Source organism: Nyctereutes procyonoides, unplaced genomic scaffold (genome assembly GCF_905146905.1).
Source record: "Nyctereutes procyonoides isolate TBG_1078 unplaced genomic scaffold, NYPRO_anot_genome, whole genome shotgun sequence".
Lineage (NCBI taxonomy): Eukaryota > Metazoa > Chordata > Mammalia > Carnivora > Canidae > Nyctereutes > Nyctereutes procyonoides.
The window spans coordinates 19,896,968-19,913,155 of NW_026575020.1; the positions used below are offsets into that span (position 1 = coordinate 19,896,968).

At 55.7% G+C, this 16,188-nt stretch overlaps 1 protein-coding gene across 3 annotated transcripts; it reads right to left on the reverse strand.

Moving 5' to 3' along the window:
• Positions 1 to 406: 406 nt before the first annotated feature.
• RASL10B (RAS like family 10 member B) lies at positions 407 to 12,171 on the reverse strand. 3 transcript variants are annotated; one of them, XM_055334555.1, is made up of 4 exons: positions 11,927 to 12,171; positions 8,776 to 9,138; positions 3,937 to 4,061; positions 407 to 3,099 (listed from the first exon to the last, which is right to left on the reverse strand). In XM_055334555.1, the coding sequence occupies exons 2-4, from the start codon at positions 8,989 to 8,991 to the stop codon at positions 2,829 to 2,831; spliced, it is 612 nt and encodes a 203-aa protein (XP_055190530.1). In that variant the 5' UTR covers positions 8,992 to 9,138; positions 11,927 to 12,171; the 3' UTR covers positions 407 to 2,828. The 3 variants fall into 3 exon arrangements, with proteins under 3 accessions (XP_055190530.1, XP_055190538.1, XP_055190526.1); XM_055334563.1 differs by lacking the exon at positions 11,927 to 12,171 and adding an exon at positions 11,178 to 11,816; XM_055334551.1 differs by lacking the exon at positions 11,927 to 12,171 and having other exon boundaries at positions 8,776 to 11,816.
• Between the last annotated feature and the right edge of the window lie 4,017 nt (positions 12,172 to 16,188).

Consider the following 16,188-nt stretch of genomic DNA (forward strand, 5'->3'; position numbering starts at 1 on the left):
ATTTGTGGGTCTGTCCCTGAGCCCCAAGCTTCTTGAGTCCCTCACTCTAGGATTTTAGTGGTGCAGGAAGATACAGCTTCAAGCGTTACCTGCTGAAGTGGAAGAGGATATGGGCCAGGGAGCTGGGGGTGAAGAGGTTTCCTCTCTGGAGGCTCAGCCAACTTTGCCAAGAAAGCCGCTCTCTCCAGGAAGCTGCTGCTGCGTCAGCACCAAGGACAGGGACACACAGGCCTTCGGGACTTCAAAGCTTTTGCTCTGGGTTTTGGGAACTGAGATCACTCGGAGTCAGGAAGGATGGCGGAGAGTGTTCTTATCACATCTACAGCCACGAAGGGGACCGGAGAGGCTCAGCCACAAGTGGGAACAAAGACACAGCCGCAGCAGCAGGGGGAGGGGGGTTTGAGACGAGTTACGTAAGTTTTCCTCAGAGTGGCAGGGGAGGCCTTTCACTTCCCCTCGGGATGGTTTTGATCGGTGTGGGAGGGCTGGAGGGGGAGGGGGCCAGGTGGAGAGGTGAGTCCCAAACTCCTCTTAGCCTCCTGGCTGCCCCAGGCTCTGGGACTCAGAGCAACCTCATCACCCTGCCGGTCCTCTGGTCCGTCGGCAGCAGAGCTCAGCAGGCCGGCGGGCCCTGTAGGGAGTCCTTTCCCTTCCAGGGCAGGAACGGAGCCAACCAATGCCTTGTACAGAAACAAGGGAAAACACTCCCTGATTTTTAATCTGACTTCCGATCACAGCGCAATGGGCATCATACACACTTCCAGACCCCTGTGGTGGGAAACCCTGGGGGGTGGGGGGGTGGGGAGGACAGAGACTCAGAATGGGTGTGGAAGGAATCAAACTCAAATACTTGGAGTGCAGTGCAGGGGGCGAGGGGGGCCGGCCAGGCGATACATTCCAATGGCTCCCACAAGGGGCAGCCGGAGGCCTGGGTCCCCCATGCCCACCTCAGGTGCCTCAGCTGGGGGTGACAGTGATGGGGGCAGGTGAGATGCTGCCATCCCTCACCCCATCCATCCCCCTGGTGAACCAGGGGGGCTGGGATGCAGGGGATAAAAGGAGGCAGGCCCTCTTCCTTACCCTCCCACCCACTCCAAGGTGTGGGGAAGGGGAGCCACCTCCTCTGTTTCAGAGGGAGACTCAGAGAGGGCGAGTCACTTGCCCAAAGTCATGCAGCACAGCAGGGTAGAACCCAGGAATACTGGACTGCCCAAGCTCAGGGCAGTCACTGCAGGGCTGTGCTACACCCCACGGGTGGAGGGAGAATCAGGTGGGGAAGTGGAAGGGAGAATCAGATTCCTCTCACACTGGATCTGGATAAATTCCCTACCGATGGCCCCCTTCCCCAGACTCTGCTCCATCACCACTCTGGGCTACCTGATTTTCTGGTCTACACACTGCAGCTTGGCTACATCAAGGCTGGGTTGGTTGGTTGTCTGCCCCTCTTCTAACAAGGGACCTTCCTATCCTCCCACCACACCAGGACTCAGCCTCAAGGAGAACTCAGCCCAGGTTGGGGGGGGGGGGCACGGGACCGCACCATTGCTCACACCCTCCAAGTACCCCAGTAATCCCTCAGGCCACTCCTAGTATCTTCATGGATTTTGTTATTTCTAAATCGGTACAAAACTGACAGTGATCAGCTCCGGTGACGAGAGGTAGAAACTGGCCAGACAGCCAGAGAAAATGGGGTGGAGTGAGTCAGGGCATAGGGCCAACTGGTGTTGGGACAAGAGGGCATCAGATCCTGAGGGCCTCTATCTAGGGGTGGGGATGTGGGCATATCTCCCCCAAGCACAAAGGTCCCCATAATTCTTTACCTGGCTCTGTCCCTCCTCAGATTTATCAGAGAAATCTGAGATTCAAGGCAGGCAGGGTCTGGGGAAGTCAGATTGGAGTGGGATGGGCAGATAAGAGTGTTCAGTAGCACAACCTAACCACCCCCCCACCCCAGGGCACCATCTTGCCCACCACCAGCCCCCCAAACCCAACATCCCCTAATCTTGCAGACCACCCAACGCAGGAGGGAATAGAGGGCTGGAACCTGACATCGTGGAAATAAATTTATCCTTTGGGGGATTCCCTCTCCACATTGTGTCAAGAAAAAAAAAAAAGTTTTAACCCAGGGGGGTGATCTGGCTGTGGGGTGAGGAAGGGGATGAGGGGCACCCGGCAGGGACGGACCATCGAGTTAAGGCTGGAAGGTAGGTTGTTGTGTCTCTGGGGGCTGCTGGGCGGGGAGATCTCCCTGGAAGGGGGAGAGCTCAGCCTTCTCCTCCTGACTGACCTGGGACCTCAACCCTAGGACCCTGATGATGGTCCTTGGGCCACCCACATCTCTGCCCTGTGCCGGTGGTGTTGACGGTCCAAAGGCTGGCCTCACAGAGAAGCTGCCAGGATCTGCGATGAGGGGATGAACGAAATGAGAGCCCTGTGAACGGAGCTGGGGGCGGGAGGGTGGACCGGAGGGTGGAGGAGACCGACAGCTAAGGACCAACAGACGCTTGGGCAGACAGACACGGGGACAGACACACTCTCTGGAGAACACGAACACGGGGGGGGGGGAGGGGGGACCAAGGCAGCACCTCCCCGCCCCCGCGCCCCCCCACCCCCCACCGTCCCAATAGGCCGCAGAGCCCTGCCCTTCTCCCTGCCCTTCGGGGCCCTGCGCTAGCTGCAGCCCAAGGGAAGGGCGGCGCCCGGGAGGACCCCGGGGGGAGGGGCGGGGCGGGGTGGGCGGGCATCGGAGGCTCCCCGGCCCTCCGCCCCTCCCCGCCCCGCCCCGCCCCCGCCAGCCCGCAGTCCCGGGGAGCGCCCCTGCCCGGCCGTCACATGATGGCGCAGCGGTTGCGGCGCAGCGCGCCCTGGAAGCGCAGGGCGGCGTGCACGTGCTTGCAGCGGGCGCAGCCGACGCTCTTGAGCAGCTCGCTGAAGAGCAGCAGGATGTGCCAGTTGTACTTGGCCGAGCACTCCACGTAGCCGCACTTCCAGGTCTTGCGCACCAGGTGCGACACGTTCCAGCGCGGGATCACGCGGCCGCGCTGCAGGTCCCGCTTGTTGCCCACGATGATGATGGGCGTCTCCGAGGTGCCGATGACCCTGCGGGCCGGGTGGGGGGAATCTCAGAACCCCGCAGTCGGGTCTCACCAGCCCTCACTTCAAGAAGGGCAGGCTGTGCCTCGCCGGTACTGCTCCGGGCAAGCGCTCAGCCCCCGCGGCACCTGATATTCTCTGATCAGAACAACTGGTCTGTGGGACCCCTGGGTGGCTCAGTGGTTGGGCGTCTGCCTTCAGCTCTGGGCATGAGGCTGGGGTCCCGGGATCGAGTCCCACATCAGGGCCCCTGCATGGAGCCCGCTTCTCCCTCTGCCTGCGTCTCTCTCATGAGTAAACAAACAAAATCTTAAAAACAACAACAACACTGGTCTAAAATGTGGTACTGGGCAGCCCCGGTGGCGCAGCGGTTTAGCGCCGCCTGCAGCCCAGGGCGTGATCCTGGAGACCCTGGATGGAGTCCCACGTCGGGCTCCCTGCATGGTGCCTGCTTCTCCCTCTGCCTGTGTCTCTGCCTCTCTGTGTCTCTATGAATAAATAAATAAAATCTTTAAAAAAATAAAATGTGGTACTATTATTGTCCCCATTTTACAGAGGAGGACACTGAGGCTTGCCTGTTAACTGGCTTAAAGTGATGTGGATGAGTGGCCCTGAGCCTGTGCTCCTAACCACTGCAGTAGACTAGCCACCCCATGGTAAGGATCCCAAAGTGGGTTATTAGAAATGGGGAGAGTAACATGGTGTGCATGTTTGAATATATGTGCAGGAACCAGAGGGTACCTCACCAATGCCCCCCTTCCCAATCTGGTATACTTTCTGCGGGAAGTGGTTAGTCCTGGGGCACCCACTGAGGTGATAACGGGCCATATCCTGGCTCCTCACCTCGTCTCTAGGATCTGTTGGCGGATGGTCTTGACGTACTCAAAGCTGTCAAAGCAGCAGATGTCGTAGACCAGGATATAGGCGTGGACGCTCCGGAGTCCCCTGCAACAGGCGTCTGCCCACTCCTGCAACACCCCCAGCCAGTGCCAAGGTCAGAGCCATCCTGAGGGCTCCCCTTGCCCCCAGCCACCTCCAGCGGGAGACTGACACCTGCCCCCGCACCCCAAGCCTCCTACACCCACCCCCCTCCCCAGGAAGCCTGGCCCAGAGCTGAAAGGAGGAGCTCAGTGCTGCGGCTCCTGCACCTCCCAGCCAGGCTAGGGCGGATCACCCTGCCTGACCTTCAGAGCCAATGCACTCACTGTCCTGTGCACCTCTGGAGCAGAGATCTGCCTTGTCCCATTTTATTACCCAAACCATTCATTTATTCATCTGACCACTGGGACCTTTGTTCAAATGCAGTTATAAATGCCTGCCTCTAAGAGCCAAGCCCTCTGACCTAGTTGTGGAATCTGCTGACATCCTCTGTCTTCAAGTTTAAATGCTTCCTCCTCCTCCAAGAAGCCTTCCTGCAAGCAGGGGACTACTCCCTTCCTCTCCTGTGTTCTAAGAACCCTTGGGCTATACCTTGGTTAGAGCTGTTTTCATCCCCAGGTCCCTGGTTCTGTTGTGAGCTCCTGGGTGGGTCAGAGCCAGGCCTTCCTCAGGTTTACATACCTCCTTCTCTTCCCCACTCAGTGCCTCCCTACTGTGTTGGCCTTTAGCAGGCTCTTTAACTGTGCTACCCAGGCTAGTCTTGAACCTCACTTGTTCCATGTGGGATCATTGCAACACCTGCCTGTGACACTGCCCTTAAATTGCTACCCAAATTGCCCCTTCTGTTTGCTCCACACTGCCCTCAGGGTTGAGAAGAAGGCCAGAGAAAAAGATTGCAACTGGATGCATAGTGGGGGCCGGTGTGGAACAGGGCTCAAGGGCAGCTCCAGGGAGAAAGGGCTTCCTGAATGCTTATGGCAAATTCTCAGGGAAAGGCTGAGTGTACTCAAGAGAAGGTTTCTTAAGAGATTAATTAGCTGATTAACCTTCCAGCAGCTGGCAAACGCAAGAGCAGTTGAAGGCAGCTGGTGTGTTGAAAGAAGGGGTCGCTGAAGTTGGGGATGGTGGAGGTTTCCAAGGACAGAGGGAACCAGGGTCTTCTCCCCTGAGGACCTGAGGCAAAAAACATGGAGGAGCTGCTGCCAACTTATGAGCTGCACTGGGGCAGGGGCCAGGCTTGGAGGACCACAGCTGCTTCTCCACCTCAGTGCAGGAATAAAGGAGGAAAGACTCCAGTGGCAGCGGTGGTCAGGCTGGCTCCAGAAAAGCACTTCCCAGCTGAAAGACTTAGAAGCTACCGCAGTGGATTTCCCCGGGGAGATGATGTGGCATCTTTTCTTCGTGCTGAGTTTTAACTTTGGTGCAGGGGAAAGATGCTGGGGGCAAATTTAAAATTGTCGGGAACCAGGGGCTGGCTTCTCAGCCCAGGGAGGACTACACTCCACCAGATGCAGCCAGCGCCCTCTGGGAGCCTGGGACCCCTTTGTGCACAGAGCTCCTCCCCCAACCCACACAAGGAGCAGAGATCAGCAGGGAGTGGGAGGGATGGGGAGAGAGGCACAGAGGCTCCCCAAGTCTTCCAGCTCTCTGCTGGGGAGAGGGGACAGCTGCCAGCCCTTGAGGGCGACAGCCCCACCTTCCCCCCAACATGCTGCCTCCTCCAGGGGACCTCCAGGCTACCTTCCCTCCACTGCTCTCTGGAGGCTCCTAAGAGGGAGAGGGGGAAGGTTCCTGATTGTCGGGATTGTGCCTTCACCCCTGATTGAAGGGAGGGAGCAAGAAAGCTCAGCTTGCCTTCCAGCTAGCTCCGTGCAGAGTTCCATACTGCAAGAAACCACCTTGGGGCTGTGTCAAGACAGAGAAGGAGCCGTGGAAACTGAGTCCAGTTCTGAGGACATGGGGGAGTGGAGGGAGGCTCAGCCACCTGGGGGCCAACCCTGCATTTGTTGCTTGTTTCTCTAAGCCCAGCTTCCTCTGACAGGAGAGGAGCTGTAGAGGGAGCGGCAGGGGCTCAGACCACCCTCCCAGGCTGCATCTCAGCTGGCATTGGGAGGAGTGTATTTCTCTTTTCAGACAGTGGCCACTGAGATTCTTAGCTTTTATATTTGATCTTTGGGGATGCAGGGTCCTGTCTCAATACGTCTCTACTCAAAGTCCAGGAGTGAAGTCCTGGACGTCCAGGAGAGTCTAACACTCAGGATCAATCAGGAAGTAAAAGGGCAACAACCCAACAGAAAGATGGACAAAGGCATTAATAGTTGTGAGAAAAATAAATGCATAAGCCCTTAAACCTATGAAAAGATGCTCAGCTGCAGTCATAATCAGAGAGGCAAACCAAAACTACACTGAGGATACCATCTTTTATCAGATTGTCAAAACTCCAAAAGTTGGACAATACACTCTGATGGAAAGGCTTTAGGGAAACAAGAACTCACGTCTGGTCCTTGAGACAACACAAAACATGCAACTTCCTAGAAAGGGAGGGAAATCTCCCCTTCCAAATCCAGCCGCATTCATCCTTTGACCTAGCAATGCCATTTCTGGGGCTAGATTTTACAGATACGCCTCCCTGTGTGCAGAGAGACTATGGACAAGGCTATCGGTGTGCCGTGGCTCAAGACAGCAAAAATCTGGAAACAATCCACTTGTTCAACAAGAGGGGACTCCATGGAACATCTCTCCAGTGGGTACAGCATAGCCATGCTACTGACAATCAAATACTAACACTCAGGGAAGATCTCTAGGTCATAATCTAAAGCAAAAAGACCAGGTGTACAACAATTATTTTTCTTCTGTAAGAAAGGGAGTGGAATAGAACACATTTTCTTATTTGTCTAAAGAAACTGAAAGTGTGGGAGGGAGCACCTGGGTGGCTCAGTGGTTGAGCATCTGCCTTCAGCTCAGGTCATGATCCTGGGGTCCTGAGATCAAGTTCCTTATTGGGCTCCCTGTAGGGAGCCTGCTTCTCCCTCTGCCTATGCCTCTCTCTGTGTCTCTCATGAAGAAAACAAGAAAGAGAAAGAAAGAGAAAGAAAAGAAAAGAAAGAAAAGAAAAGAAAAAAAGAAAAAGAAAAAGAAAAGGGAAGAAAAAAGAGGGTAAAAAAAAAAAAAAAGAAAAGAAAAGAAAAAAGAGGGCAGCCCTGGTGGCACAACGGTTTAGCGGCTGCCTGCAGCCAAGGGCGTGATCCTGGAGACCCTGGGTCGAGTCCCACGTCTGGCTCTCTGCGTGGAGCCTGCTTCTCCCTCTGCCTCTCTCTCTCTGCATCTCTATGAATAAATAAAAAAAATCTTAAAAAAAAAGAAAGAAAAGAAAGAGAGAGAGAGAAAGGAAGGAAGGAAGAAAAGGAATAGAAAGAAAAGAAAGAAAGAAAAAAATAAATTGGAAGTGTGAATAAAAAACCATGAGGATGGCCATAGAGTGTGGGGCAAGAATCAGGGTGAAGAGGGCAGGGGCAGGACTGGGATTTCTCTGGGTAACCTTTTACAGTTTGGACCTTTTTTTTTTTTTTTAACAAAGTTTTTGGATTTTTAAACTGCGTCTTACCTATTCTAAAATTAAAATTAAATTAAAATTAGGGCAGCCCAGGTGGCTCAGCGGTTTACCACCGCCTTCAGCCCAGGGCGTGATCCTGGAGACCGGGGATGGAGTCCTAAGTCAGGCTCCCTGCATGGAGCCTGCTTCTCCCTCTGCCTGTGTCTCTGCTTCTCTCTTTCATGTCTCTCATGAATAAATAAAATCTTAAAAAAAAAATAAAATTAAATTAAATCTACAACAAAATGTGAAAAAATAAGCAAAGATCAATGTGCAAGACTAGGATGAGATTTGCATATCCATTTGGGCTGCTGTTCAAGTCTCCTGTGGAGGAGAACCACAGGCCCTGGCTCTGGACACACTGCCCTCTGACCTCACTGTTGCCAAGGGGCAGATGTGTGGATCAGGCTTTTGTCTTTGGTGTTGATCTCCCACACCTGGGATGGGACAGACAAGTATCCCAAGACTTGGGCCAGGGTCATCCTGCCTAGAGTTTCTGAGACAGTGCTGAGCCTGAGCCCCTGCACCAGACACTGATGGATCTATGGTCACAACTGGCCACGCTATGGCCCCCATCTGTCCTTCCAGAGAAACCTCTGAACACCTGGTTAGGGGCTTCCTTAGGTGAGCAACTGTGTCTTAAGAGTCGAGCCTCTGCTGGCACCCCATCCCCTGCCAGGCCAGAGGTAGAGGGGAGGAGGATCTGGTCCCTATAGCTGGGGGAAGGAGCACCACAAGCCATGGCACTGGGGGCATCTGAATCCAATCCCTGCAGGAAGGGTGCCCAGTGGGCTAGCCCTGAGGTCAAGGGGCAGAGCATCACTTAAAGAAAGGCCTTTGGACAAAAGACTGATTGGGGCCTCCAGTCTCTGAGAACACACCTTTCTCCGGCCCTGGCTTTTTCTTCTGCTGTCCCTTCTATAGGCGCCATGGGTGTGACCGTGAGTTAGCTCCTTGAGAGCCACCTGCACATCTGTTTTGCACGCCATTCCATCCTGGTCCCACCCACCACACATTGAATGCTCATTAAATATGTGTTGAATAAAGCAGCACACAAACAATGGCTCTGAGCAGAGTGGCCCATGGTGTGGCACGGAGCCTTTGGAACCCTGGGATGGGGACAGCGCTGGAGCCTAGAAAGGGTGGGAGTCCAGCTTCTCCCCCACGCCTCCGCTCCCCTCCCCGGCCGGCCCTCCAGTGGGCCCTCCTACCTGCAGCGTGTTGACAGGGAAGGTGCTGATGGGCGGGAAGTCGAGGATCTGGAGGTCGTGCACGTGGCCGTTCATGACGACAGCAGGCAGGTAGAGGCGTCGGGCGGTGGTGGGCACGCAGGCCTCGCTGAACTCGTTGTACAGGAACTGGCGCACGATGGCACTTTTGCCCACGCCTCGAGCCCCCAGCACGGCCACCCGGTAGGTGGAGACCATGCCTCCCGCCCCGTTCCGCCACCGCGTCCTCGCCGCTGCCTGGGGCTCCCCTGGGCTGCATATTCCAGGGGCTGGGGGCTCAGCCACCGTCAGGACCCACCATTGCTGCCCCTGCTTGCCCTGGGCCCTCTGCGGCCTCCACCTGGACTGTGGAGACAAGAGGTGGGCTTGGTGGGCCTGCTTTTCTCTGGATCTGTCCTATACCTCCCCACCTTGGGGACTTGGCTGAAGCTGTCACTACCCCCTTGGCATGCCTTTCCTTTCCCAGGACATCCAGCTCCAGCTGTCCAGAGTCCCTCCAACCTCCCTTCTCCTTTCCTTCCCCTCTCCCCCTTTGCCCCCGCAAAGTGGGAATCGCTCTTTCCTGTATTATGGCCTGACTTTTCGTCAGGTCTGACCCCCACCCCCCAGCCAAGGCAGGCTGCAGAGCAGAGTGGGAAGCACACTAGATTTGTTCCAACTCAAGCTTTCACACAGAGCCCTGGGCGGGGGCGGAGGAGCCAAGTCCAGTGTGTCTCAAAGGAGGCACTCCCAGCATTTTGAGGAGAGAGTTCTTTATCTGGCAGGATATTTTACATCCCTGCTGCCAGGAGGTACCTGCCAGCAGCAGAGTCTGGTCACTACTACGATGACCAAAAACACCTCGTTTCCAAATACCCCCCCCTCCCCAGGTTGAGAACCCTGGACCAGATGACCACTTTGGCTCTGAAGCATACCACTTGTTGAGCACAAAATGTTAGCATTCCCACGTGGTTAGCCACAGTCAATACAGTATCCCTCAAGGATAGTAGGTATTTCCACTCGAGAGAAGACTCGGGAGGGACACGGCTGGCAAGAGCAGCGACTCCTATAACACTGCAGTACCTCTGACCCCCAAGTGTAGTGATTCTAGCTGGTGACTGCCTCCAGGCCAAGGGCTGTGTCTCATCGCCTGACCTCAGAGGGCCTGGCACACAGCAGGTGCCGAGGAAAGGGCTGCCACAGGGTTGGACTTTGCTGCGGGTCCATCACCTCCTTGCTCGCTCAGTTTGAGTGACTCTAGAGTTTAGGTATAAGCCCCAGCTATGATGATTCCTAGCTGTGGTCAGTGGGCCCACCACCTGCCCAATCTGAGCTATGCTCTGCATATATAAGGTGGGTAATTAACCCCTATTTCTGAGATAATCCAAGAAAACCTCCTAACCACTGCCTTCTCCTTTTGTTGGGGATGGTGACCAGGGAGGCTAGTACATGCCTGAGACTTCCTGTCCAGGGACTGTTCGCAGGAGGGTGACAACAGTGCCTACTACGTGGGCCCAGGGCAGATGGGTTTGCTGGATTCAGACAGGGCCACGCTTTCGTGTGTGTCTTCTCTTTGGATGCATGTTCTTTCCATATGTGCACAGTTCACAGCTGAATGGCCTTCAGTCTGGCCTGGCTCAGAAAATCCAATCCATGGGGTAGGTGTACATACAGCATAGTAAAACCCAGGGCAGGGTCTGAGATGAGACCCACCAAGGTCAGATTCCCAGCTCTGCCACCTAAAGTGTGGCCTTAGGCAAGACACTTTATAGGGTGTTGTGACGCCATCAAAGAGATGTCATGAGAGTATAGCCCAGTGCCCACAACAGTAGGTGTTCAATTAACAGTGGCCACTGTTAGGTACAGGGGTCCTTTGTCCATCTAAGGTCTTGTAAAATTTCAATGGGACTCCTAGCAATCCCAGGATGGGTCTTATCCACTGTTGCTCACCTACATGCAGTGTGGTGTGTATGCGTGTGTATATGAGACAGAGAGAGAGAGAGAGAGAGAGAGAGACTCTTCTCCCTGTTTTATTGAAGGTAAAACCGAAACCCAAAATCAGAGACTGAGAGAAGTGGAGACCACAGAGCCAGCTGAGCTATCAACTAAGACTAGGACCCTGGTTTCCTTTCTGCCGCACGTGGTGTCCTTTCCCCAACAGGTGTTTATCCACTTCTATGGGCTTCCCACTGGGGTAAAGACTGTTCCCTCCTCCCCATAAATTCCTGCAGGCCCCAGCCCCCTCGGGCATCCCTGGACACTGGCAGCTTGGCGGGGAGCCTCAGCTGGGTTAATTACATAACCAGCACAAGCAGGTGGAGAGGAAGAGAGGGCAAGGAATGCAAGAAGAGCCCCCCACGTCTCTCTGGGTGTGTCAGCTTAGAGGTATCTAGGATGTGTCCTACCTGCAGATTCTCCTGGACGCCACACTCCCTGCGCAGAAATCAACCCTTTCTGGAGAATAGGTGGGAAATAAACGGGGCAGAGCCCTAGAGCCAGGGAGGAGATGCAAGGGAGGCCACGGAGCTGGGGCCAGCCGCCTGGAACTCACCAGGCCCGAGCGTGGCCCTGAGCCTGACTCGGAGGTGATCCTGCCCCCTCCGTCTTCTCAGGCAGAGATCCCGGGTCTAAGTGCCCATTAACCCGGCGTCCCTAGCTGGGTGTGGACTGAAGGGGCTGTCCCAAGAACGGAGAATCGGGGCCCAGCCCGCGGGGCGCTCCCTCCCGGAGGCCTGCGCTCTGCAGTGAGTCTGCAGACGGCGCCCGGCCACAGACCGGGACGCACTGGGGCCCAAGCCTTGCCGTCCCCTCCCTCCGGCCTGCACACGCTGAGTCCTGCCCCAGACTGGCGGCCCCGGCTGTGCGGTCCCACGGGCCGAGTCACACGTCTGCCCGCGGGCTGTCCCCGCACGTCCGTGTGGGAGTGGGCGGGTGGGGGCGTCGGAGGGCGCTGGGCTCCCCACCACCTGATTGGTGGGAGTCTGGGGGATGCCGGAGCCCCGCCGCTCTCCGCCTCCAGCACCTTGCAGGCCCCCCCCCAGCTCCCGCCTCACGTGGCCGCCCCGCGCCGCCTCCCCGCCTCCCCGCCGGCCCCCCCCGCGCCCCGCGCCCCGGCCCCGCCCGCCTGCCCGCCGCCCCTCCTCCCGCCGCTTACCCGGGGCCGTCCTAGCTGCCCCCGGCCCGGGCCGGCCGGCCCGCGGGGCCGCGCTCCCCCCGGGCTCCGGCGCTGCCCCCCGGCTCCCCGGCCCGGGGGGAGGGGGGTGGGGGCGCCCCCGGCCGCCCGGCCGGCGCAGGTTCAGCGGCGGGCGCGCAGGGCAGGTGCGGGCGCCGAGGGGGCAGGAAGCCTCCAGCGCAGCTCTCGCTCCGGAGCGGGGAGGCGGCGGGGAGCGCGGGGCGGGCGGCGGGGAGCGCGGGGCGGGCGGCGGGGAGCGCGGGGCCGGCGGCGGGGCGGGGCGGGGCGGGGCGGGGCGGGCTGGCGTTCCGCTGGGTCCCTGAGCCCGACACGTTCGCTCGCGCGCCCCTGGACGGAATCTTCCGAACCCCGAGCCTCGACTTGCACCCCCTCCCGCCCGACTCACCCCGACAGATTTTTAGCGCCCCCAGGAGGGGCGGGGGGAAGGCCCCGGGGAGGCCCTGGAGCCTTTTGCTTCACTCCAGTTCCTTCCCCGTCACCCTGCCGCCCACCGCGTCCCGCCCAGCTTCGCTCGCCAGAAGTCCCTCGGAGCGCGCGGCCCCGCGCTCGGCCCACTGCGTCCCGCCTGGCCGCCGCCGCGCGCCTGGAGCTCGGAGCGCAGCGTGGCCGCTCCCGCCCTTCGCCGCAGCGGTGCCAGGAGGGCAGAGCAGGCCAGCCGCAGAGCACGGCTTCTCTCCTGCCAACCGACGACCTCCACCCGCCTAGCGCGACTGCTGCCCTCCGTCCTCCAGACCCGGAGATTCGGAGATTCGCCGGGGGTGCGGGCACAAGCACCTGTGTCTTTATTCCAGAACCAGCGGCTCCAGCGGCGGCGCCGTGGATAGCTAGCATTGAGCGAGTGCGTACAATGTGCCAGACACCGCGCCCCAAGCGTTGCCTGCGACCTCAGATCTAATCTTCACAAGTCTACGAGGCTGATTTTATAGATGAGATAGTGGAGGCTGGAAGGGCCCAGTTACTGGTCTTAGGGCAAAATTTAGAATACAAAGATGGGATCCCTACTTGGGCGGCCCTCCCAGCCCAAGGGGGAGAAGCAGACCCAGCAGCACCAATTCTGTGTAGCTGAAAAGCCAAGGTTCTGGGTGGGGGGGCTGAGGGAGGGGCCCAGCTAGTTAGAGGAGTGGCAGGCCTCAGGGGAGGCAACTCTGAAAGGAAGGAGTTTTGAAAGTAGTGGATTTGGGGCTTTGGGTGTGAGGGAGGTTATGGGAGAGGAGGGCTGCAGGTGAGAGAAGGTGGGAGCAGGTACAGGGGTTTGGGAAGGGAGTCCACCGGGGGTGGGGGGATGCTCCTGAGAGGAGGCAGGGAGGGGCATTGAAGTGAGGTCTCAAAGTCCGTGGTCGCTGTTTAAGGAGTTTGGACCTAGCCTCTGTGCTGGATCAGAAGGCAGTGAAGGGTTTTGAAGCAGGGCAGGAAAGTGGCCAAAGTTGCTGTTTAGTTACCTGCAGGACAGGGAGAAGGAAGGGGAAGCTCAGAGCACTCTTCCGAATTTCTTACCCCTGGGATCCAGCATTCTCCACTATGACTTTCTATTACTTTCTAGACTTTCTATTACTCGTGGGCTCAGGATTCCTCACAGAGCCAGTTTCCTCCTCCCTTTGGGCTCTGGCATTTTGGGCATGTTCCCAATTGTTCCTCCTCCCTCTCCCATCAAGACAGAAAGCGTAGTGGTTATGAGCCTGGGCCTCAGAATGGGACAGATCTGGATTTAAATCCTGGCCCTACTACTTTCTACATGACCGTGACTGAAGGCACATGACTTGAACTATCCTAACTCTATTACCTTATTATTATTATTTTTTTAATTTATGATAGTCACAGAGAGAGAGAGAGGCAGAGACACAGGCAGAGGGAGAAGCAGGCTCCATGCACCGGGAGCCCGACGTGGGATTTGATCCCGGGTCTCCAGGATCAAGCCCTGGGCCAAAGGCAGGCGCCAAACCGCTGCGCCACCCAGGGATCCCTATTACCTTATTTGTAAAGTGGAGATGTGATCAGGTGTCCTCAAGGGCATAAAGGAGTTACAGGTGTACCAGAGTTCTTATGGCGCTGCCTGACTGTAGGAAGTCTCAATGTGTGGCCTTAATTTTTTCGTGTCTTTTTAAAAGACATACAGTCATTCATATGGGAGGTTGGACACCAACTCGGGAAAGCGTTTCCATTTATTCTAGGGGGGCTCCTAGGGCATTGGGGTGGGGTATGAGAAGGAACAGGGCAGCGGCTAGAAGCAAATACAGGGCTGAAAAGGATATGGCTTCCTCCCAGAAGAATTTGCAGGGAGAAATTGGAGTTTATGGACCCTTGTGGGGTCAACAACAGGGTCACTGAGAGCTTTTCCTAACTTGACTAAATTGTCCAGAGCACCGTCCATCCTCCATTCTGTCTCAAAATCATTAATGCTTACTCTGCCCAAGGATCTCAGACTTTATGTCTACTCCCCTGGCCATCACCCTACATTGTTCTACTTCAGCCCAAAGTGGACTAGAAGTACAAATTGTGCAATATTCACACTCATACCTTGGTGCCAGGCTTCCCAAAAGCTTCTCCTGCTAGGAGAACACAAAGCCATAGGTTAATTATGGGATTTCATCCTTGCCTTCAGTGGTAGGTCATTTAAAACATTATTTTTATATAAAAAACAAGCAGCCACGGTATTAACATAAAATGCAAAATATGCCTGCATTTAACATTCCGCTAAGTCATTTTGGTTTTTTTGAGTCACTTTGGGCTAGAACTTACACCAAAGAGGCCTGCTCACTCTATCATTACAATTACTTTGGTGAAAAAGTTTGAGAGGCCCTGTCTTTAGGTCTGTGCCCTGTCTTAAGCCTCACGTGGCTCTGGCTCAGCTGGGGATGCCTGAGGTACAAGCGGGGACTCTGGGAGAGCACATGTGTAGGTCTACTTGCAGCATCTGAGGCCCAGACACCCAAGTGGGTCAGAAGAAACAAAGACCATGTGCTCCACCCCTGCATCCCATCACAGCTTGAAAACCCCACTGAGCTTTCAGAGGCTGTAGGACCAGATTTTGGAGCCTAAGACCGGAAGTGGAGAGTGAATGAACCGATGGAGGGAAAGCCAGAGGCTGGATGTGAACATCCTCCTCTAATACCTATATGGTGGGAGATGCTGCTGAGCAGTTCTCTGGGTCCCAGAGTGCTGGGGCAGTCCTGTTTCAAAGCAATACTTCAGGAGACTACATTTGGATCCAATCAACCCCCAAATCAGCCTTCCCCTTGTTGGCAGCATCAAGAATGGCAGGGCAAAAAGCTAAATGAGAAACTGAGATGGCAAGTTTGCAGCCAACTGGGAAACTTTTCAAGAAACATCCTTGTTGCTAATAACATGTCTGGGGGCTGGCTGGGATTCTAGGATTAGTGCTCAGGAGATAGAAACGGGTAACAACGGGGAGGTGTGATCTTTCCAAAGTGCCACACCAGGTATTAAAATAAACAGGCTCTTGCCTCCTGGAGCTGGGGGTGGCAGGGAAAAGAAATCTGGGTCCAAGCAAAATCAGAAAAAGCATCAATGCATGAGGTGGGAGTAGAAAAGCTCAAACCCGGGAGTCCTCAACTGTTTTCAGGCTTCAGAAACAACGTACCTGAGATTTCAGTATTTCCTAGTTGCCATTCCGGGGCTGAGAAGGATGGTGCAAGGGAAGGTCAAAGTCTGCGGGCCAGCGTGCTCTGCTTTTAGTTCTACAGACTTGTAGTTTGGGGGGCCTAGCAGGTCGGGCCATTGGCCTGGTGGAGGGCGGGGAGGGCCTGTTACAGAACTTTCAGTAGAACTAAAAGGGAAATCTGTAGCGTCTTGGGATAAGGACACGCACAGGGAGTCAAAAGATGTGAGTGGCTCTGCCACACCTCACCTGGAAGATGGGGATAATGCCGGATTCATGGGGTAGGCAGGTATCATGGGCATAAAAAGTGCTTTACCATTTTTCCTTTATTTTCCAGTATGTGTCCGGGTCACTGGCATTTTATTTGGCAACTTTTTTCTTGGTTATTTTTAAAAACTGAAGTATAGCTGACATACAATATATCCATTTCAGGTGTACAAGAGTGATTTGACAATTATGAAATATTCACCATGTATATGTAGTTACCCCGTCACCATGCAAAACTTTCACATTATTGACTGTATTCCCTATGCTATTCACCCCCATGACTTATAACCAGAAGCTTGTACCTCTTTTTTTAAGCTTGTACCTCTTAATCCTCTTTGCC